The sequence below is a fragment of the Bufo bufo genome, chromosome 10, assembly GCF_905171765.1.
Source record: "Bufo bufo chromosome 10, aBufBuf1.1, whole genome shotgun sequence".
In the NCBI taxonomy this organism is placed as follows: domain Eukaryota; kingdom Metazoa; phylum Chordata; class Amphibia; order Anura; family Bufonidae; genus Bufo; species Bufo bufo.
The window spans coordinates 95,554,881-95,578,103 of NC_053398.1; the positions used below are offsets into that span (position 1 = coordinate 95,554,881).

The window sequence follows — 23,223 nt, forward strand, 5'->3', positions numbered from 1 at the left end:
GTTATATTTAAAGTATAAGATTTCTTTTAGGGGTGCACCGAAATTCCGGCAGCCGAAAATATCGGCCGAAAATGTACCTAATCCATTTCGGCCGATATTGTTACATATCGGCCGAAAATATGGGGTGTGGGATTTGTCGCTCACCATCTGCGGGCGGGCGGTTTACTTTAAGTCACTGCATCTTTATTTTACCTTACAATCGTGACGCTCCAGTAACAACTGTGCAGGCAGAGCGGAGGGCGGCGTAACGTCACTTACTCACGTGACGCGCCTGCTCCGCCTCCTTTATTCATAAAGTGGGCGGAGCAGGTGCGTCACGTGAGTAAGTGACGTTACGCCGCCCTCCGCTCTGCCTGCACAGTTGTTACTGGAGCGTCACGATTGTAAGATAAAATAAAGATGCAGTGAGTGATTAGTCTGCTGTGAGCAGCAGGGCCGGGGCTGTTATGGGTAGGGGGATCGGTCTATGGCACTGCTATGGGGAGGGGGGATCTGTGCACTGTTATGCCCATAACAGTGCACATATCCCCCCCTCCATAACATTGCCACCCACAGATCCCCCCCCTCCATAACAGAGCCACCCACAGATCCCCCCCCCCTTAACAGCGCCACCCACAGACCCCCCCCTCCATAACAGCGCCACCCACAGATCCCCCCCCTCCATAACAGCGCCACCCACAGATCCCCCCCCCCTCCATAACAGCGCCACCCACAGATCCCCCTCTCCATAACAGCGCCACCCACAGATCCCCCTCTCCATAACAGCGCCACCCACAGATCCCCCTCTCCATAACAGCGCCACCCACAGATCCCCCTCTCCATAACAGCGCCACCCACAGATCCCCCTCTCCATAACAGCGCCACCCACAGATCCCCCTCTCCATAACAGCGCCACCCACAGATCCCCCTCTCCATAACAGCGCCACCCACAGATCCCCCTCTCCATAACAGAGCCACCCACAGATCCCCCTCTCCATATATGATATGATTTATTAAATTCATGAAAAAGAATTATTAATAAAATCATTAAAAAAAAAAGTATTTTAAAAGTATTTGGGCAAAAAGGCAGTTTCGGTTTTCGGTCAAGGGCATCCAGAATTTTCGGTTTTGGACCAGAATTTTCATTTCGGTGCACCCCTAATTTCTTTGACTAGAATACCGGGTGTGAAGTCTTCTTAGGGTGCCTGCACACAGTGCGGATTATGTGCAGTTCTCTGTGCGGAAAAACCGAATAAGATCAGACAAATCTCGGGTTAAGGCCTCATGCACACGACCGTGGTGTGTTTGGTGGTTCAAAAATAGCGGATCCGCAAAACACGGATGGCGTCCGTGCGCTTTCCGCAATTTGCGGAATGGCACGGACAGCCTTTAATATAAATGCCTATTCTTGTCCGCAAAGTGCAATTGTTATGTTTCTCTTGTGATTATTTCACCCTTTTCAGTGGAGGGGTGAGATCTGCAGCAAATCCGCATCAAATTGGCAACAAAAATGCGATAAATAGTGCGGATTTATGTGTGGTGTGGTGTGTGTGTGTGTTTTTTTTTTTTTTTTTTTTTCTGCTGTGCAGTTTTGGTGCAGATCTTTTGCACACCTTTATCAAAGCTCTGACCTCTTTCACACGGGATTCATGTTTTTTGCCCGGATAAGATGCGGGTGCGTTGCGGGAAAATGTGCAATACATTGTAATGCGTTTTGCACGTGCGTGAGAAAAATCGGCATGTTTGGTACCCGAACTACTTCACAGAAGTTCGGGTTTGGGTTAGGTGTTCTGTAGATTGTATTATTTTTCCCTTTATAACATGGTTATAAGGGGAAATAATAGCATTCTGAATACAGAATGCATAGTACAATAGGGCTGGAGGGGTTAAAAAAATTAAAAATAATTAAACTCCCCTTAATCCACTTGTTCGCGCAGCCCGGCTTCTCTTTTGTCTTCTTTCTTCAGGACCTGGTTAAAGGACCTGTGATGACGTCACTGCGCTCATTACATGGTCCATCACATGATCTTTTACCATGGTGATGGATCATGTGGCGGGCCATGTGATTAGCGCAGTGACGTCATCAGAGGTCCTTTACGCAGGTCCTGAAGAAAGAAGACAGAAGAGATGCCGGGCTGCGCGAACAAGTGAATTAAGGGGAGTTAAATTATTTTTTATTTTTTTAACCCCTCCAGCCCTATTTTACTATGCATTCTGTATTCAGAATGCTATTATTTTCCCTTATAACCATGTTATAAGGGAAAATTAATAATGATCGGGTCTCCATCCCGATAGTCTCCTAGCAACCGTGCGTGAAATTCGCACCGCATCCGCACTTGCTTGCGGATGCTTGCGATTTTCACGCAGTCCCATTCACTTCTATGGGGCCTGCGTTGCGTGAAAAACGCACAAAATAGAGCTTGCTGCGATTTTCACGCAACGCACAAGTGATGCGTGAAAATCACCGCTCATGTGCACAGCCCCATAGAAATGAATGGGTCCAGATTCAAGGCAGGTGCCATGCGTTCACCTCACGCATTGCACCCGCGCGGAAAACTCGCCCGTGTGAAAGGGGCCTTAGGGCTCACGCACACAGCCGTAGTCTTGGTCCGCATACAATCTGCATTCTTCTGCAGCTCCGTTGCGGACCCATTCATCTCAATGGGGCTGCAAAAGATGCGGACAAAACGCTTGTTTGCTGTCTGCATCTGCACGTCCGTTCTGCTGCCCCCTAAAAAAAAAAAAAAAATAGAACATATCCTTTTCTTGTTTGGTGGACAAGGAAAGGAAGCTTTTACAGTAGTTTCAAAAAATGGTGGCATGCACTCGACTGGGATCCATGTGTTGCGGATCTGTGACTTGCTGAACGAAAAGCACTGACGGCCGTGTGTATGAACCCTAAGGGCTGTTTCACACGAGCGGATGCCGTGCGTGACATCCGCTCCGTGAAAGAGTGCCAGGACCCGATGCAGACTGCAGAGGCACGGAGCATTAACATGACTGACAATGCTCCGTGCCTCTCTGTGATCTCTTTACTACGAAATCACAGGGAGATAAAGTTGTCACTGTGATTTCGTAGTAAAGAGATCACAGAGAGGCACGGAGCATTATCAGTCATGTTAATGCTCCGTGCCTCTGCAGTCTGCATCGGGTCTTGGCACTCTTTCACGGAGCGGATGCCACGCACGGCATCCGCTCGTGTGAAACAGCCCTAAGCGTTACTAAGGAGAGCCTGTCTTCAGTTCTGAGCGCTGAATCTGCCTGGATGTAAGAAGTCTGATGGGCAGGGATAGGGCATGTGTACATGGTCACGGAACAGTGACAAGATGGCTGGAAGCCTCTGCATGTTCCCAAACTTCTTCAGAGCTCATTAAAACGCCAAAGACCGATTCCTTAGCATTGTGCAAAGTATAAATATTTAGCTCACTGGTCCGAGCAAGTCCAGTGCTGTAGAGACACAGACAGATTTTAAGGTTTCAAAGTGCGGTCCTTACCGGCATTTATTGTCAGCATAAGGGTCCATTCACACGTCCGCAATTCTGTTCCGCACTTCCGGGTCCACATTTCTGTTCCCGAAAAAAATAGAACATGCCCTATTCTTGTCCGCAACAAGAATAGGCATATTCTATTAGTGCCGTTAATGTGGATCCGCAAAACACACACGGACGTGTGAATGGACCCTAAACAGGCAGCACATGTACAGGATGCACGGTTCAAAAAGAAAACATAACATAAAGAAACTCCTGCTAATGTCCCTGACTAACAGCAGCCTGTACCTTCTGCCTACACAATGCAGCTGGGTCTTTAAGTAGGCCTCAGCCCAGCAGCAATAATCAAGTGGCTGCAGAGTAAATTGGTCCAGGGCTAGGAACAGAGCCCCTCACCATGTATAGGTGAGAAACCTAGGTGGAATATATACGCCATTTAACACTTTACCTGCTGTCAGCTTACAATATATAAATATATATAAAGTATATTGCAAAAATGTCCCAACACTGTATTAAAAATAAACTGAAGCGAGTTGCACTTTAACCGCCTCCGGACCGCCTAACGCAGGATCGCGTTCCGGAGGTGGCAGCTCTGCGCACAGTCACGCATATGTGTCATCTCGCGAGACGCAAGATTTCCTGTGAACGCGCGCACACAGGATCGAAAGGTAAGCGAGTGGATCTTCAGCCTGCCAGCGGCGATCGTTCGCTGGCAGGCTGGAGATGCGATTTTTTTTAACCCCTAACAGGTATATTAGACACTGTTTTGATAACAGCGTCTAATATACCTGCTACCTGGTCCTCTGGTGGTCCCTTTTGTTTGGATCGACCACCAGAGGACACAGGCAGCTCCGTAATAAGTAGCACCAAACACCACTACACTACACCCCCCCCCCCCCCCTGTCCCTTATTAACCCCTGATCACCCCATATAGACTCCCTGATCACCCCCCTGTCATTGATCACCCCCTTGTAAGGCTCCATTCAGACGTCCGTATGTTTTTTACGGATCCACGGATACATGGATCGGATCCGCAAAACACATACGGACATCTGAATGGAGCCTTATAGGGGGGTGATCAATGACAGGGGGGTGATCACCCCATATAGACTCCCTGATCACCCCCCTGTCATTGATCACCCCCCTGTAAGGCTCCATTCAGACGTCCATATGTTTTTTACGGATTTGCGGATACATGGATCGGATCCGCAAAACACATACGGACATCTGAATGGAGCCTTATAGGAGGGTGATCAATGACAAGGGGGTGATCATCCCATATAGACTCCCTGATCACCCCCCTGTCATTTATCACCCCCCTGTAAGGCTCCATTCAGACATTTTTTTGGCCCAAGTTAGCGGAAATTATTATTTTTTTTCTTACAAAGTCTCATATTCCACTAACTTGTGTCAAAAAATAAAATCTCACATGAACTCACCATACCCCTCACGGAATCCAAATGCGTAACATTTTTTAGACATTTATATTCCAGACTTCTTCTTTAGGGCCCCTAAAATGCCAGGGCAGTATAAATACCCCACATGTGACCCCATTTCGGAAAGAAGACACCCCAAGGTATTCCGTGAGTGGCATATTGAGTCCATGAAAGATTAAAATTTTTGTCCCAAGTTAGCGGAAAGGGAGACTTTGTGAGAAAAAAAAAATAAAATAATCAATTTCCGCTAACTTGTGCCAAAAAAAAAAAAAAATTCTATGAACTCGCAATGCCCCTCATTGAATACCTTGGGGTGTCTTCTTTCCAAAATGGGGTCACATGTTGGGTATTTATACTGCCCTGGCATTTTAGGGGCCCTAAAGCGTGAGAAGAAGTCTGGGATCCAAATGTCTAAAAATGCCCTCATAAAAGGAATGTGGGCCCCTTTGCGTATCTAGGCTGCAAAAAAGTGTCACACATCTGGTATCGCCGTACTCAGGAGAAGTTGGGCAATGTGTTTTGGGGTGTCATTTTACATATACCCATGCTGGGTGAGATAAATATCTTGGTCAAATGCCAACTTTGTATAAAAAAATGGGAAAAGTTGTCTTTTGCCGAGATATTTCTCTCACCCAGCATGAGTATATGTAAAAAGACACCCCAAAACACATTGCCCAACTTCTCCTGAGTACGGCGATACCACATGTGTGACACTTTTTTGCAGCCTAGGTGGGCAAAGGGGCCCACATTCCAAAGAGCACCTTTAGAATTTCACAGGTCATTTTTTACACATTTTGATTTCAAACTACTTACCACACATTAGGGCCCCTAGAATGCTAGGGCAGTATAACTACCCCACAAGTGACCCCATTTTGGAAAGAAGACACCCCAAGGTATTCCGCGAGGGGCATAGCGAGTTCCTAGATTTTTTTTATTTTTTGTCACAAGTTAGCGGAAAATGATGTTGATTTTTTTTTATTTATTTTTTTCTTACAAAGTCTCATATTCCACTAACTTGTGACAAAAAATAAAAACTTCCATGAACTCACTATGCCCATTACGAAATACCTTGGGGTGTCTTCTTTCCAAAATGGGGTCACTTGTGGGGTAGTTATACTGCCCTGGCATTTTAGGGGCCCGAATGCGTGAGAAGTGGTTTGAAATCAAAATCTGTAAAAAAATGGCCTGTGAAATCCGAAAGGTGCTCTTTGGAATGTGGGCCCCTTTGCCCACCTAGGCTGCACAAAAGTATCACACATCTGGTATCTCCGTACTCAGGAGAAGTTGGGCAATGTGTTTTGGGGTGTCTTTTTACATATACCCAAGCTGGGTGAGAGAAATATCTTGGCAAAAGACAACTTTTCCCTTTTTTTTTTTTATACAAAGTTGGCATTTGACCGAGATATTTCTCTCACCCAGCATGGGTATATGTAAAATGACACCCCAAAACACATTGGCCAACTTCTCCTGAGTACGGAGATACCAGATGTGTAACACTTTTTTGCAGCCTAGGTGGGCAAAGGGGCCCACATTCCAAAGAGCACCTTTCGGATTTCACCGGCCATTTTTTACAGATTTTGATTTCAAACTACTTCTCACGCATTCGGGCCCCTAAAATGCCTGGGCAGTATAACTACCCCACAAGTGACCCCATTTTGGAAAGAAGACACCCCAAGGTATTTCGTGATGGGCATAGTGAGTTCATGGAAGTTTTTATTTTTTTTCACAAGTTAGTGGAAGATGAGACTTTGTAAGAAAAAAAATATATAAAATCATCATTTTCCGCTAACTTGTGACAAAAAATAAAAAGTTCTATGAACTCACTATGCCCATCAGCGAATACCTTAGGGTGTCTACTTTCCGAAATGGGGTCATTTGTGGGGTGTTTGTACTGTCTGGCCATTGTAGAACCTCAGGGAACATGACAGGTGCTCAGAAAGTCAGAGCTGCTTCAAAAAGCGGAAATTCACATTTTTGTACCATAGTTTGTAAACGCTATAACTTTTACCCAAACCATTTTTTTTTTTTTATCAAAGACATGTAGAACGATAAATTTAGAGAAAAATTTATATATGGATGTCGTTTTTTTTGCAAAATTTTACAACTGAAAGTGAAAAATGTCATTTTTTTTGCAAAAAAATCGTTAAATTTCGATTAATAACAAAAAAATTAAAAATGTCAGCAGCAATGAAATGCCACCAAATGAAAGCTCTATTAGTAAGAAGAAAAGGAGGTAAAATTCATTTGGATGGTAAGTTGCATGACCGAGCAATAAACGGTGAAAGTAGTGTAGGTCAGAAGTGTAAAAAGTGGTCTGGTCATTAAGGGTGTTTAAGCTAGGGGAGCTGAGGTGGTTAAAGGATAACTGTCACATTTAGACCCTAATTTCAATTTTCATATATGTAGTTACTAATAACCTGATATTCCAGAATCAGTTCCTATTAGACTGACTTACCACATATTTAATAAGATTCAGCCCTTAGCAACCAGTTTGCATACAACTGCAATTTCACTATTCAGTTAAGATGGCCGCCACTGCCCTCACCCTGAGGCTAATCCCGCCTGCCCTCACTATCCAGTAACAATAGCCCCTCAAAAGTGTCAGTAACCAGCGCCCTCCCCCCTAAAGGGTTAATCTCCTGCAGCACAAAGGGGTCCTCTTACCACATGTTGCTTTCATTTATACACTGAGCAGACGGCAGATCGCCCTTCCCTGGTCTGCGCTGCTCCAACTCTGCATTCTCCACCTCTGCTGAGTGATGGAGCGTCTGCCAAGCGCAGGGACAGGGAGAAGTGCACACAGCCCAGGCACTGTTATCAGCTGCTGGGGAGGACCTGGCTTTAATCCTTTACTTACAGTCCCTGGCTGTCTGCTGCCATGCCTAGCAACCCTATTTTAAGCACAGGTAAAAGTAGACAGTACAGGGAACAAAACTGTGGAATTAAGGGGTAATTGAATACACATTGAAAAGTTGAAATAGGGCCACCAAGGTGATATTAATCGCCACAATCCAATACTCCAAAAAGTAATAATATGACAGTTATCCTTTTAAGTATCTTCAGTAATTTTATTTTATGAATTCCCAGAGAACCCATTAGCAGGCGAGTGAGCATGTAGAGAAGCTGCTCAATTCTGTGGGCCTGGAAACATGCTGAACTGCTAATAAATATTTTCAAATAAATGACCATTCTGAATATTATGTAGGGCTGATAGTCACATCAAGTTAATCACATGTCTGCTGTCACATCAAGTTAATATTCCATTCACATCCAAAGCTGCGTCCGCATGTCTGCTTTTACATCTTGTCCTATACTCCATTCACTACTAGAGCTGCGTTCACATGTCTGCTTTCGCATCACGTCAATACTCTGCTCACTTTCAGGTTGCATTTATACGTCTGCTTTATTACCATGCTTTTCATGCGCTACCCATACTCAGAGCTGCGCCCATACCATGTTTTTTAGGTACCACTCACATCCAAAGCTCCATTCATCCATTTGTTGTTACATCATGTGTTGTACTCTGCTCCCACTCAAAGCTGCATTCTCCTGTTCATTGCTACGTCATGGTTTTACTCAATAATCTCACCGGGGCAGTCTGCACCCACCGCTCTGGTACCTCTCTCCCGACAAACATAACTGCGTTCTATTCAGGCTTACGTTCCTTTCCTCGGTGGTCTGTTACATTCCATAGGCCTACTTTTCTGTTCACCTCAGCGAGAAAAAAAATGTTTTTTTTTTTTTTGGTGTTCTTTAATCCTGGTTCATAATCACTCAGACTGGTCTCCTTTTACTTCTGGTTCGTATTCACTCAGATTGGTCTCCTGCCCCAGTTCACCAAACAGTTCCTCAGCGGAGGTCAGTGGGCCAATAGGAGTAAGTTTCCTGCTATGTTTTCACAAGCTGTTCCATTATTTGTCACGATAAGGGCTCTTTCACACTTGCGTTGTCCGGATCCGTCGTGCACTCCATTTGCCGGAGGTGCCCGCCGGATCCGGAAAAACGCAAGTGAACTGAAAGCATTTGAAGACTGATCCATCTTCAAAATGCGTTCAGTGTTACTATGGCACCCAGGACGATATTAAAGTCCTGGTTGCCATAGTAGTAGTGGGGAGCGGGGGAGCAGTATACTTACAGTCCATGCGGCTCCCGGCACGCTCCAGAATGAGGTCAGAGTTCCCCATGCGCCTGGATGACGTGATCCATGCGACACATCATCCATGAGCGTGGGGCGCCCTGACGTCACTCTGGAGCGCCCGGGGAGCCGCACGGACGGTAAGTATACTGCTCCCCCGCTCCCCACTACACTTTACCATGGCTGCCAGGACTTTAGCGTCCTTGCAGCCATGGTAACCATTCAGAAAAAGCTAAACGTCGGATCCGGCAATGCGCCGAAACGACGTTTAGCTTAAGGCCGGATCCGGATTAATGCCTTTCAATGGGCATTAATTCCGGATCCGGCCTTGCGGCAAGTGTTCAGGATTTTTGGCCGGAGCAAAAAGCGCAGCATGCTGCGGTATTTTCTCCGCCCAAAAAACGTTCCGGTCCGGAACTGAAGACATCCTGATGCATCCTGAACGGATTTCTCTCCATTCAGAATGCATTAGGATAATCCTGATCAGGATTTTTCTGGCATAGAGCCCCGACGACGGAACTCAATGCCGGAAGAAAAGAACGCAAGTGTGAAAGAGCCCTAAGAGACTTCTCTAAGCGAACTTGCAATGCCTCAGGCTCTTGTTTTTCTCCCATCTCTGTTTTCAATTTCATGTTTACGTTTTATGGGTCGCGGTGGTTAGTGTTTTATGTATGCACGTGCTTCGGATTACTAATGACTATATTTTCAACGCCTGTTGGCAGTTATGTTCTTTAGGCCACCTTCTAGCCAATCCAATCATTCAAGTCGCTGCATATCCCATCAGGTCCGGCTTACGTTTTAATTACTTATCGTCACCGCAACATCATCCCTCTGGCTTCGGGGGCCCTATGACTGCTCTGGCCTCATGGCTCTGGGGGCTCCATGACCGTTTTTCATGTTTTTGTTTTGGTTTGTTTGTTTGTTTGTTAGGGGTACGACATGGTTGTAGGCTGGTTAGTGTCCCAGATTTGCTGTTGGAGGGGGTCATGGTTATGTGAGTCCCCAAAGCATTCTGGTGCTGCATAAGTGGTTTAAAAAAACAAACAAAAAAAAAAAACATAAGAGGCTTGCCCGAGTGGCTCTTCACTTATAGGACCTCACGATTGGCACCGACACTTGCAGTTCGCACGGCCATCTGATACTTTTTGCCGCCATAGGAGACTCGCGCGCATGGCTCCCGCCATAGGAGACTCGCGCGCATGGCTCCCGCCATAGGAGACTCGCGCGCATGGCTCCCGCCATAGGAGACTCGCGCGCATGGCTCCCGCCATAGGAGACTCGCGCGCATGGCTCCCGCCATAGGAGACTCGCGCGCATGGCTCCCGCGGCCCGATGACTGTTTTCAGTCCTGCTGGGCTGATTGCCTGGTTGGTTGTCCATCTGTGCATCTGGGCTGATTTGGCCCGTATGTATCACATACATACCTGCTTCCCTAATTTCCTAATAATCCATGTTGATCGCTCATTTTATGTTTTGACAGTCCGGTTCGCCCTACAGCATCATTGTCATGTCTTACGCAGATATTTCGTCTTGCTTTAATTGTTCATGCTTTCGTTCAGGTCCTGCCAGAGGAGGAACAAGTAGGGTAATTCCTCCTTCAGTCTCTGATCGTAGTCGATCATATCTTGTCAACCAGGTCCCTGCGCAAAGTCTTTGCCTTTTTACCACGACCAGGAATTCATTTTCGCCGGTAGCTTCATTGCAATTGCATTCCCTCACTCATGGGAGGGCATAGACAGTATCTTGTATATTATGGCTTCGTAGCTTCTTTCCGCACTAACCTCAGACTCCCTACAACCACGTTGAATCTGGTTTTGGACAAGGTTCAGCAATTTCCTCACGGTAGAAGATTCAGATAGTAGGTCGGTCTTCACATCTCAAGCGTTAAAACAATTCTCAGGGGCACACAGTAGAACAACGCGCGGACCACAGCTAGCAGATAGCTGTTTGGGGAACTATTCAAGGATTCTCTTCCTATCTACATGGTTCTTTTTGGCCCTCATTCCTGCATAGTCTAGGCAGTTAGGTTTCGGTCCCACGATCTCCTGAGGCTAGGGCATTGCCAGTACTCCCTAGAACCAAAACTTTACAAGGTTCAGTTGGTTTTCCTGATCCATTTCACAACGTATTCCTGGTCCTCCATTCCGCTTTGGGGCAGTATCCGCAATATTGAGCATCATGTCTCTGGCCTTGTCATCCACAAGCTGGGTTGTAGGTCTCCTTCTGGCCTTGCCTCATACACCCCGAATGGCTTCGGGCACACAACAAGCGATTTAGTCAGGTTAGCTAAGACACGCCTAGCTGGGTTAGGTTGTTCCCGTTGTTTCTCTCCCTAGGGTTCTTCGGCTATCTCTTGGCTGTAGCCATGACCACAATTGTTAGATTTTATGTGATTGTGTTTTGGTCCGATAGTTGTAAAAAAAAAAAAGAAAAAAAATATTAAAAAGAGACAATATTATTCCATTTTCAAAAAATACCTTTTTCTTATTTATCATATAAAAAATAAAACTAAATTGGATTGCCACATTCAACAATGTCCACAGTATTGCAATATCAAGTAACCATATTTATCCCAAAGAATGGATGTTGGAAACAAAAATCCCAATACCTCAATTGGTCTCCTCGTCTCTGAAAAAATGGAATAAAAAGTGATCTTATGTCATATGTATATGATGCCAATAAAACTACCTCACTAGCTGCATGATACATGCACAGTTGCATTGCCAGAAAAAAAATATGGTGTCACAATATGGGGACACAAAGGTATTTCTCGCCCATATTCCTTGGGGGACACAGGAAACCATGGGTATAGCTCTGCTCCCTAGGAGGCGTGACACTAAGTGAAAGCTGTAAGCCCCTCCTCCATCAGCTATACCCTTCAGCCTGGAGAGAGAGACTGCCAGTTTTTGCTTAGTGTCCAAGGAGGCAAGACACTCCCTGCTTAGGCAGGGTTGTTTTCCTATAATTTTTTATTTTTTTGCGTTATTTGTTGTTTTTAATTCGTTTTTTTTCTACTTGCAGGGACAACAGAGGCAAGGTGGACCAGGGCAGCCTCTCTCCCCTGCGTCCCGCCAGCTCAAGGGTCGCCCGCACGCCAAGTCCCTCCCCCGGCTTCCTGCCACTGCGGTGCCAGTAGCTGAAGGGGCGACCCTGCTGGATGGATTGAGGGCGAAGACAGCGTATGGTGAGAGGGGCTGCTCCAGCCTCCCCTTCCCTCCCACCGGTTGCTACATCTACGCTTGAAGGCAAGCGTTTTTTCCATCATCGACCCCCCCCCCCCCCCCCCCACATGGGCATATCGGGGCCGGCAACTTTACCGGGCATCATTTGGGGGGGACTTCGTCACTCAGGGACCGATCTTTCTTTAGCGGCAGGGCATCAGGGGGACGGCTGTAGGCAGGAGGCCGTCTGCCACATCCAGGCGCGGCGGGGGCCGCTTACTTGGCGCGAACGGCGCCATTTCATCTTCCTCGGGGGTTAAATCATTTTGCCGCGCGCGCGCGGCTCTGCCTTCTCCTTCAGCGCGGCAGGGGGGGGCGGAGCTTCCTACATGCGCTCCGCTACTTCCTGTTTCGTCGGGCTCCACATCTCTAGTGCTGCGTGGAATCCTCTCTGCCGTCCGATCCTGAAGCTATTCATCTCCGTGCCTGCTGCCTCTCCTCCACAGCCCTCTTCAGTCTGCTGCCCTTGCTGCTGCCGCTTGCACTGTCCGCGGGTCTGGTAGGACTGTTAACCCCCTCCGTGCCACCAGTACTGTTGCTTGGGTGTAATCCCCGTTCCGTTTTTTCCCTGGGGTCTCCCACTTTAAGTGCAACATTTTTTCCACCATGTCAGACCCTTCTGCAGCCGCCAAGCCTTGGTACCATGCCTGTACCGCTTGTAGGGAACCCTTTCCCCGGGGGCAGTCTGATCCGCACTGTCCTGCATGCCGAGCTCCACCGCAGCCTCAGTCGCCCGCTGTGTCGCTCCCTGCTTCCTCTGACCCGCCTGACTGGGCTAGATCCCTGTCCCAGGCCGTGGAAAGCCTCACCCATGTCGTGGGCCGCCTAATAGACAGGCCGCCACCCCGCAGGACGCCACTCTTACTGTCGCGCCCTCCGGGTCCACCGCTTCTGCCGCTGCAGCGGGTTCACCCTCTCTTAGTGACCCCTCCCGAGCTAGGCACTCTCAGAAGCGTTTTAGAGTAGAGCGAGCCTCCTCCTCGGATGCCTCCCTCTCCCCGCCACGCGTGCGCACTCAGACGGGCCTCTCCTCTCCAAAGGATTCGCCCTCTGAAGGTGAATTGGCGGTTTCAGATTTGGAAATGGACTCGGCCCTGCCGTCCAAGCTAGCCTCAGCGATGGGTCAACTCATCTCTGATATTCGTGACACCTTTAAGGTGCAAGATGACCCCCCTAGCTCTGACGCAGCTAGCGTCTCCTTTATCAGACCCAGGCAGGCCTCAAAGGTCTTTCCAATCCACTCTGATTTCTCCTCCGTGGTGTCTAAGGCTTGGGCTCGCCCGGACGCCCGTTTTGTCAACCCCAAGAAGCTGGATATTTGCTATCCTTTTCCAGCCGATGTCGTGGCCACCTGGTCGTCCCCACCCAAGGTGGACCCCCCTGTGGCCCGTCTGTCAAAAAACACGGCCATCCCTGTTCCCGACGGGTCCTCTCTTCAGTCAGCGGAGGACCGTCGCATGGAGACCCTTTCCAAGGGCATTTTTGCTGCCTCCGGTTCTGCCCTCAGACCGGTTTTTGCCTCTGCCTGGGCAGGTAAAGCAATCTCTGCTTGGGGTGCGCAGCTGGAACAGGAGTTGGACTCGGACGTCCCCATCCAGGACCTACGTTCCTTGGCCCAGCTTATTATTCGGGCCGGGAATTTTGTTTGTGAGGCCTCCCTTGATGCGGGAGCCCTTATAGCACGCTCCTCCGCCCTGGCAGTTTCCGTCAGGAGGGAACTCTGGCTGAAGGTTTGGAAAGCAGACGCTGCCTCCAAACGTTCCTTGGCGGGGCTACCGTTTGCGGGTTCCCGCCTTTTCGGGGTCCGCCTAGACGAGCTTATTCGGAGGCCACGGGTGGTAAAAGCACCCATCTTCCTCAACCCCAAGCCAGGGGCGCCCCCCGCGGACGCCCTGGTGCGTCTCGTTTTCGGTCCTCCCGCAGGACCTTTGGGGCTCCCCCCACAGCTGCCGCTTCGGCCCCTCCCCAGGATAAGCGTAGGAAGCCGTTTTTTCGGGCGCAGCCCTCCTTGCGCAGGCCGCAGGTTGCCCGCACACCCGCAGCAAAGCAGTCCTCTGCCTGAAGGCGCGCCCCCACCCACCCGGGTGGGGGGCCGGCTCCTCCTTTTCAGGGACGTCTGGATGGCTCACGTCTCCGACGCCTGGGCTCTCGAAATTGTGTCCTCCGGATACAAAATCGAATTCGCGTCCTTCCCTCCAGATCGGTTCTTTCGCTCCCGCCCGCCACGGGACCCGAAAAGCGCGGCTGCGTTCTCCGCGGCTGTTCAAGCCTTACTGGACAGGGGGGTGATTACCCCCGTTCCTCTAGAGGAAAGGTTCCAAGGGTTCTATTCGAACCTCTTTGTAGTTCCCAAGAAGGGAGGTTCGGTGCGGCCCATTTTGGACCTCAAAAGGCTCAACCGTTTTCTCCTCCTTCGACGGTTTCGGATGGAGTCCCTCCGTTCCGCGGTGGCTTCCCTGGAGCGGGGAGATTTCATGTCTTCCATCGATATACAGGATGCCTACCTCCATGTTCCGGTAGCCCGGTGTCACCATCGCTTCCTCCGATTCGCCGTGGGGGACCTCCACTTCCAATTTGTCGCCCTTCCCTAAGCCCCCCGGGTGTTCACCAAGGTCCTGGCCCCGGTTTTGGCCTTACTCCGTTCCAGGGGTGTTTTTCTGCTACCGTACTTGGACGATATCCTCATCAAGGCTCCGTCCCTTTCTCAAGCGGTTGCCAGCGTGGATCTCACTCTAGAGACTCTGGCGAGGTTCGGTTGGGTCATCAACTTCCCCAAGTCCTCCCTTCCCCCCCCTCCAGACAACTGGTCTTCCTGGGAATGCTTTTAGACACGGGAGTGGCGGAGGTACGTCTTCCCTCGGAAAAACGACTGACCCTCCGTCGGGCGATTCGGGGTCTCCTTCTCCACCGTCGACCGTCCTTCCGCTTCTGCATGCGGGTCTTGGGGCAGATGGTTGCCTGCTTCGAGGCGATCCCATTTGCGCAGTTTCACTCCCGCCCTCTCCAACGGGCGATCCTCTCCTCCTGGGACAAATTGCCGGAGTCTCTGGATCATCCCTTCCATCTATCGCCTCCGGTGCGGTCATCTCTCCGCTGGTGGTTACAGTCCCCTCTTCTGGGCAGGTCCTTTCTGCCGCTCAACTGGTTGGTGGTTACAACCGATGCCAGTCTCTTGGGCTGGGGAGGCGTGTTTCCTCCCCGATCCGTCCAGGGCATTTGGTCTCCATCGGAGTCCAAACTCTCGATCAATGTCCTGGAGCTGAGAGCGGCCCTTCTGTCTCTGCGACACTGGACTCATCTGCTGAAGGGTCATCCAGTTCGTGTGCAATCGGACAACGCCACGGCCGTGGCGTACATAAACCACCAGGGGGGCACTCGCAGCGCTGCAGCAATGCGGGAGGTCACCAGCATTCTCCGTTGGGCGGAAGCCCACGTCCCGGCTCTATCTGCAATTTTTATTCCAGGGGTGGACAATTGGGCGGCGGACTTCCTCAGTCGCACCACCGTCGACCCCGGCGAGTGGTCTCTTCACCCGGAGGTGTTTGAGGCCATTTGCCTTCGTTGGGGCATACCGGACGTGGACCTCATGGCCTCCAAATTCAATCACAAGGTCCCCGCCTATCTGTCCAGGGCCAGGGATCCGGGAGCTTGCGGAGCCGACGCCCTCGTTCTTCCTTGGCGGGGCTTCGCGCGTCCATACATATTCCCTCCCATCCCACTCCTGCCCAAGGTCCTTCGGAAGATCGCGGCGGAAGGCGTCTCGGTGATTCTGGCCGCTCCGGACTGGCCCCGCCGGTCTTGGTATGCCGACCTCATGCTGCTCCTGGCAGACGCGCCCTGGCCGCTGCCCGCCAGGGAAGATCTTCTCTCTCAGGGACCGATCTTCAACCCGCGTTTAAGGTCCCTACGTTTGACGGCGTGGTTGTTGAGACCACCGTCCTGACACGTAGGGGTTTTTCTGCGGACGTCGTCCGCACCATGATCCGCGCCCGTAAGCCGTCCTCTTCTAGGATCTATTATAGGACCTATTTGGGGTTCTGTGCCGATCTGGGGATTCCTCCGCTCCGCTTTTCTCTCCCCACCGTTTTGTCCTTCCTGCAGAGCGGACTTGCCCAAGGTCTGGGTCTTAGTTCTTTGAAGGGTCAGGTGTCTGCGCTGTCCATTTTGTTTCAGCGCCCACTGGCCCCCCTTGGTCCTGTCAAGACCTTCCTTCAGGGCGTGGCTCACGCGGTTCCCCCGGACCGCCCTCCGGTACCGCCCTGGGATCTGAACCTGGTTCTCTCAGCGCTCCAGGCTTCTCCTTTCGAGCCTCTGCGGACGGTTTCCTTGCGACTTCTGTCCTGCAAGGTTATTTTCCTTGTAGCCGTCACCTCTCTTCGGAGGGTGTCCGAATTGGCTGCACTCTCCTGTCTGGAACCTTTCCTAGTGTTCCACCAGGACAAGGTGGTTCTTCGTCCGGTCCCTTCCTTCCTTCCTAAGGTGGTCTCCGCCTTTCATCTGAACGAGGACATCGTTCTCCCCTCTTTGTGTCCTTCCCCTTCCCACCCCCGGGGGAGGAAGCTTCATCGCCTGGACGTTGTCAGGGCGCTCAAGGTTTACCTGGAGGTAACCAGCTCTTTCAGGCGTACTGACTCGCTCTTTGTGGTTCTGGAGGGGTCGCGCAGAGGGATGGCGGCGTCCAAAGTTGCTATCGCCCGTTTTGTCAAGATGGCTGTTACTGAGGCTTATCTCGCCAAGGGCAAGGTTCCGCCCCTTGGTGTTACCGCTCACTCCACTAGAGCGGTCGGGGCTTCCTGGGCTCAGAGGAATCGGGCTTCTACGGAGCAGATTTGCAAGGCGGCCACTTGGTCCTCCTTGCACACCTTCACCAAGTTCTACAGGGTGCATACTCATGCGTCGGCTGACGCTGCTTTAGGCCGTCTGGTGTTGCAGGCGGCAGTTGATTGATGCCTCTAGTGTTGGTCTAGTTTGTTCTGGTCCCTCCCTTCTGGGACTGCTCTGGAACGTCCCATGGTTTCCTGTGTCCCCCAAGGAATATGGGCGAGAAAAGGAGACTTTTGTATTACTTACCAGTAAAGTCTCTTTCTCGCTCTTCCTTGGGGGACACAGCACCCGCCCTTCATTTGGGTTTACAGTTGTGGTTCCGGCTTGGTTGCCCCCGTTGGGGCTCGACAGTTCTTTTTTCCGGTTGGTGGTTATCTTTCACTACTTGGACACGCAACTGGCAGTCTCTCTCTCCAGGCTGAAGGGTATAGCTGATGGAGGAGGGGCTTACAGCTTTCACTTAGTGTCACGCCTCCTAGGGAGCAAAGCTATACCCATGGTTTCCTGTGTCCCCCAAGGAAGAGCGAGAAAGAGACTTTACTGGTAAGTAATACAAAAGTCTCCTTTTTTTTAAGGTTTTAAATTTTTTAGAAGTAGTAAACGCAACATAAACTATATAAGTTTGGTATTGTTGTAACTGCACTGACCCTTAAATTAAAATTATCAAGTCATGTCACTGGGCGTGTGCCACACGTGAACAGAGCCTGCACAGGATCTTGTGAGAACACGGAAGATGTTCCCTGGCCTGGGGAACGTCCATCAAGCTGCCGGGGGAGGGAGTCAGCGGTTGGGGAAAGTCTGACTTCTAGGAGGTTTGATTCAGCCTTCAGCAAGCTAATTTGCTTACGATGAGAGCAAGAATAAAAGTGCATTTTCTTCAGATCTTCAAGTTACACAGAAGGATCAAAAGTCACTTCTGGAGCATCGTAACTAGATGAAAAAGATACAGTGGGCTGTTTATATCCCATAAATGAGCTGTCAGGGTCCCTTTAAGGGCTTAAAACTATTGAAAAAATCCTGTTTGTGTGATGGAGCCTTTATTTAGCTTCTCTCAGGTTCCATACTTAGGCCTCATGGAAAGGATACACTACGTTCGTGTGCATCCATTCCGTGCATTGGGGACTGCAATTTGCGGCCGGGATGGATCGAGACCCATTCAACTTGAATGGGTCCGTGATCCGTCCACTGCAAAATAAAAAATAGAACAAGTTCTATTTTTTTGCGGTGCGGAGGCACGGTCAGAAACTCCACGAAAGCAGTTCGGAGTGGTTCTGTGGGGTTCCGATCCGTGCTTCCGTTCTGCATCTCCGTGATTGTGGACCCATTCAAATGAATTGGTCTACATCCGTGATGCGGAGTGCACACGGACCGATGCCCGTGTATTGCGGACCCGCCGTATGCGGGCTGCAATACGGCCACGGGCACACAACGACCGTGTGCAAGAGGCCTTAGGCTACCTGCACACGAGTACCGGCTGTCTTGCAGAAATTCTGCGAGGGTTTTTGTGCATTTCTGCACCAAAAACCGCATGTTACTTACGGTTTTGCCTCAGTTCTGACCCTCACATTAAAAAGGGGGAAATCTGCACAAAGGAACCGCACAAAGAATTGACATACTGTGGATTTTCCGCTTGTGTACGTGAGATCCCATACGCTTTGCCGGTACCGTGTTATGCTGCGATAATCTGTGTGTAGGTTATGTCGGCACCGTGCTCAAATGTAGCTGGTTTTCAGTGCAGAAATGTTAGTTGCTGACTAGTCCTCAGAAATCTCCAGTTTGGTCATGTAAACCACTTTATATTTCATCTGCCAATAATGACAATAGAAATGGGCGTACATGTGAAAATATTTTCTTGAACAGTATGACCGTATGTATGCAGCAACAACGAGAGATTTGACTGTTTTAGGACCTTACCAAATGAATGAGGCTCTCATATTGGAGATTGAGATAATTTACCTTGGTAGGATTACAATCTGAATACTTAGCTTTGTCGTATAGTATGGTATCCTGCTGTGTTAGTGAGCATTGCCTTTCCATCTCTAGACAGATGCCGCTATACTCTCTCTTATGGGTTTCCGTCTAGATGGGATCTTCACAGCAACCCTATTACCACTGCTGCTCACTATGGTAAGACGGGGCGTTTAAGATACTCAGTAGCTTTATGCTTCTTACATCCCAAGTTCTGTTTAAAACACTTTCTTGTCCTCAAATGCAGATTTTGTTCCTTGGCCCTCTCGTCCAACTCTCTTTGGATTGCCCGTGGGGTCTTCTTGATGGCTTAAAAGTTGCTATCGGTAAGTGTTTTTTATGTGTTATCTGCAGTTAGTGTTCAGTGTGTGTGCACCTTCATCTGAGGTCTTGTTTTTCCTTGTAACCTGCAGATCCTCGTTTTTGGGTGCTCTGTTTCACTGACATGCGATGGCTTCGTAACCAGGTGATCGCCCCTCTTACAGAGGAGTTGGTCTTTAGAGCCTGCATGCTGCCTATGTTGGTACCGTGTACTAGTCCGGGGACAGCTATTTTTACATGTCCGCTGTTTTTTGGCATTGGTAAGTATAGCAATATCTAAAGCATTTTAGTTTTGTGGATTATCTGCCATTGATGATGACCTATAATTAATCACCAATAGGTCAGATAATGTAACAATTGCTGTCACTGGGATATTCTATTAATTTAACATATGCCACACTGAAAAGAGTAGATACACGTCCCATAGGTTAAAAATGTATAAGCTTTATTCAAAAAAAATCACAACTCAAGCATAATACTAATATAAATACAAAAAATGACTGATGAGCATATAGTGAATATGTCCAAATTATAACACCACCTATTCTTTATATATATTCCACTCTGAAGGTAATGAGTCTATGGAACAATGCTAGTGCAGGGAACAGGGTGCCGTAAACCAAGTATGCACCGAGCCAGAAGAGGGATCCACCCTCTAAATATCGCTCAGTGCAGAGTCAATGCACCACATGCCCTGAGCAGCATCAAAAATAATCCAGTTCAATACAAATATCTGAAGTAAGTGACCAGAGACACGTACGTCGAGGAGATAACATCCACCTATCCTGACTCTTACTGGTACGATTTTTACTTTGTATCTGGTCACTTACTTCAGATATTTGTATTGAACTGGATTATTTTTGATGCTGCTCAGGGCATGTGGTGCATTGACTCTGCACTGAGCGATATTTAGAGGGTGGATCCCTCTTCTGGCTCGGTGCATACTTGGTTTACGGCACCCTGTTCCCTGCACTAGCATTGTTCCATAGACTCATTACCTTCAGAGTGGTGTTATAATTTGGACATATTCACTATATGCTCATCAGTAATTTATATTAGTATTATGTTTTGAGTTGTGATTTTTTTGAATAAAGATTATACATTTTTAACCTAAGGGACGTGTATCTACTCTTGTCAGTCTGGCATATATTGATGAGGACATAGCCTATTTTTACTTTTAGGATATACCTTAGGCCTCATGCACACGGCCGTGTTCCGCAGCCGAGAGTGGTCCGTGGTAACCCGGCCGGGATTGCTTCTGACAGCAGGAACGCACGGCGTCATTGGTTTCTCCTGCTGTCCGAAGGAATCCCGGCCGGGTTACCATGGACCGCTCTCAGCCGTGGAACACGGCCGTGTGCAAAAGGCCTTATAATGACTCAGACAAAGGTAGCCTAACTGCCACATTAAAGGGTCATTCCGAAAGAAGCCACACATACCTATCCGAGCTGACATAAGGGCTGTACACTGAGGCACATACCTATCCGAGCTGACATAAGGGCTGTTCACTGAGGCACATACCTATCCGAGCTGACATAAGGGCTGTTCACTGAGGCACATACCTATCCGAGCTGACATAAGGGCTGTACACTGAGGCACATACCTATCCGAGCTGACATAAGGGCTGTACACTGAGGCACATACCTATCCGAGCTGACATAAGGGCTGTACACTGAGGCACATACCTGTCTGAGCTCAGAGAAGGGCTTTGCACTTTTTCTAATACAAACATGTACATTTTTAAAATGTTCTGCCTTTGTTTTTCCAAATGTGAACAGGAATTGGCAGCCATTATGACTCTAGAATGGCTGATATGGATGTAATTGTAACTGCTTGGGTCAGTGTAGATGCAGCGTTACCATAATTTTATTATTAATAAAAGTGGTCATGAGGCTGTATGTACTTCAAAATGGTATCAACGAAAACATCAACTGGTCAAGCAATACAAACATCAAAAACGGTAAAATAACTTTTTTTTTCTTTGTTTATATCCTCCTCACAAAAAGTTTTCAATACATAATATATACCCCAAAATGGTAAAGAAACAAGCGCTCATAAGGCTATTAAAAAGTTATAACTCTTAAAATGCAAGGATAAAAAAATGACTTGGTTATGAAGCCACAGACACTCGGTCACCTATTTTAATGAGAAATACTTACCCGGCTAAAACACATGGTCTGTTGTGGAACGTTCACTGGAATTTGGCAGCACCAACCACAGTGCTGACTAGCCCCACAAACGTGCAGTGTGTGTGACCTTTTCATCATGAACTCTCCCCATGAAATGTAAGATGCAAAAATCCATTTTTGTGAATGCTGATGAGCTTTGGTGAGACTAGATTCATACCACATTTTTGTATCCTGTTGAAGGGGATTTTTGTTAAGGGTGGAGCAAATATATTAGGTGTGCTGGAAGTCTACGCTGCTGATTGGTGGTAGTGCAAGGTGTCGAACCCCTACCATTCAACTACTGATGGCCTATCCTGAGGATCGGCCATCATTTAGTAAAGGATGGGCAATCTTTTTAAGGGGTTTTCCCACAAAAATAATTTATCTCCTATCCGCAGTGTAGAGGTCCCATCATTTGAACCACCAGCAATCCAACATTTATCACCTATCCCGTAGATAGGTGATAAATACTTATAGTGGCATAACATGTTAAAACAGGATGCAGTAGGACACGCACGTAATGCAGATTTCTGCTTGGACTAGATCCTGAAGACTTTTTTTTTTCCAATCCTGCTTGGAGCCTAAAATCTGGATCCAGAAGTCTTTTCTCCAATATGCTTGGAGCCTAAAATATGGGGTTTGCTCAGTTGACTATGATGTTGCTCTACAGTCGCTATTACTTGCCATTTCTTAGCAACCTATAAATCAGCAAATGTACAGACAAATGCTTAGTCTTGGTGGAAAAAAGCAAATGTAGAACATCTACAAGATATTGCACAGTACACCCTATATAGCAACAATTAACAAATCTTTGAGTCAATAAATAAAATGCATTAAAAAGGCAGAAGACCTATCCATACTGACAAGTGGTGGTATCTGAGCGGTGACAGCACAACCAGTACACATAGAATAAAGTGACTAAAGCCTGTATTGGTAGTATATGTGACGCACAGGATAGTCTTTGCAATTAGAAATGATTTATTTTGTTTCTCACATTAAGAGGTTCATGGTCCAGTTTACAGAAAATTAATAAATGACCACTTTCCATATTAAAAACCGAACGTTTTGATCCATGCGGACCTTCCTCAGTGGCTTTGGAATTTCCGTGGTTTAGAAGCAGCTTGTATGGAGATTGGATCCGTTCCGTTTTTAATATGGAAAGTGGTTATTTATTTTTTCTGTAAATTGGGTCATGAACCTCCTGAATGTGGAAATCACAAATTAGATTTCTAATTGCAAAAACTGTCCTGTGTGTCACATTTATACTATACACAAAAAAAAAAAAAAAAATATATATATATATATATATATATATATACACTGCTCAAAAAAATAAAGGGAACACAAAAATAACACATCCTAGATCTGAGTTAATTAAATATTCTTCTGAAATACTTTGTTCTTTACATAGTTGAATGTGCTGACAACAAAATCACACAAAAATAAAAAAATGGAAATCTAATTTTTCAACCCATGGAGGTCTGGATTTGGAGTCACACTCAAAATTAAAGTGGAAAAACACACTACAGGCTGATCCAACTTTGATGTAATGTCCTTAAAATAAGTCAAAATGAGGCTCAGTAGTGTGTGTGGCCTCCACGTGCCTGTATGACCTCCCTACAACGCCTGTGCATGCTCCTGATGAGGTGGCGGACGGTCTCCTGAGGGATCTCCTCTCAGACC

General features: G+C 48.0%; 1 protein-coding gene across 2 annotated transcripts in view; it reads left to right on the forward strand.

Moving 5' to 3' along the window:
• Positions 1 to 23,223, forward strand: part of RCE1 (Ras converting CAAX endopeptidase 1) — a 37,902-nt gene that overhangs the window by 3,983 nt on the left and 10,696 nt on the right. The window contains exons 3-5 of one of the 2 annotated variants that reach the window (XM_040410333.1): positions 19,127 to 19,210; positions 19,299 to 19,377; positions 19,465 to 19,632. In XM_040410333.1, coding sequence (XP_040266267.1) covers positions 19,127 to 19,210; positions 19,299 to 19,377; positions 19,465 to 19,632 — 331 coding nt within the window. The remainder of the gene's footprint in view (positions 1 to 19,126; positions 19,211 to 19,298; positions 19,378 to 19,464; positions 19,633 to 23,223) is intronic. The other variant, XM_040410334.1, reaches the window with a different exon arrangement.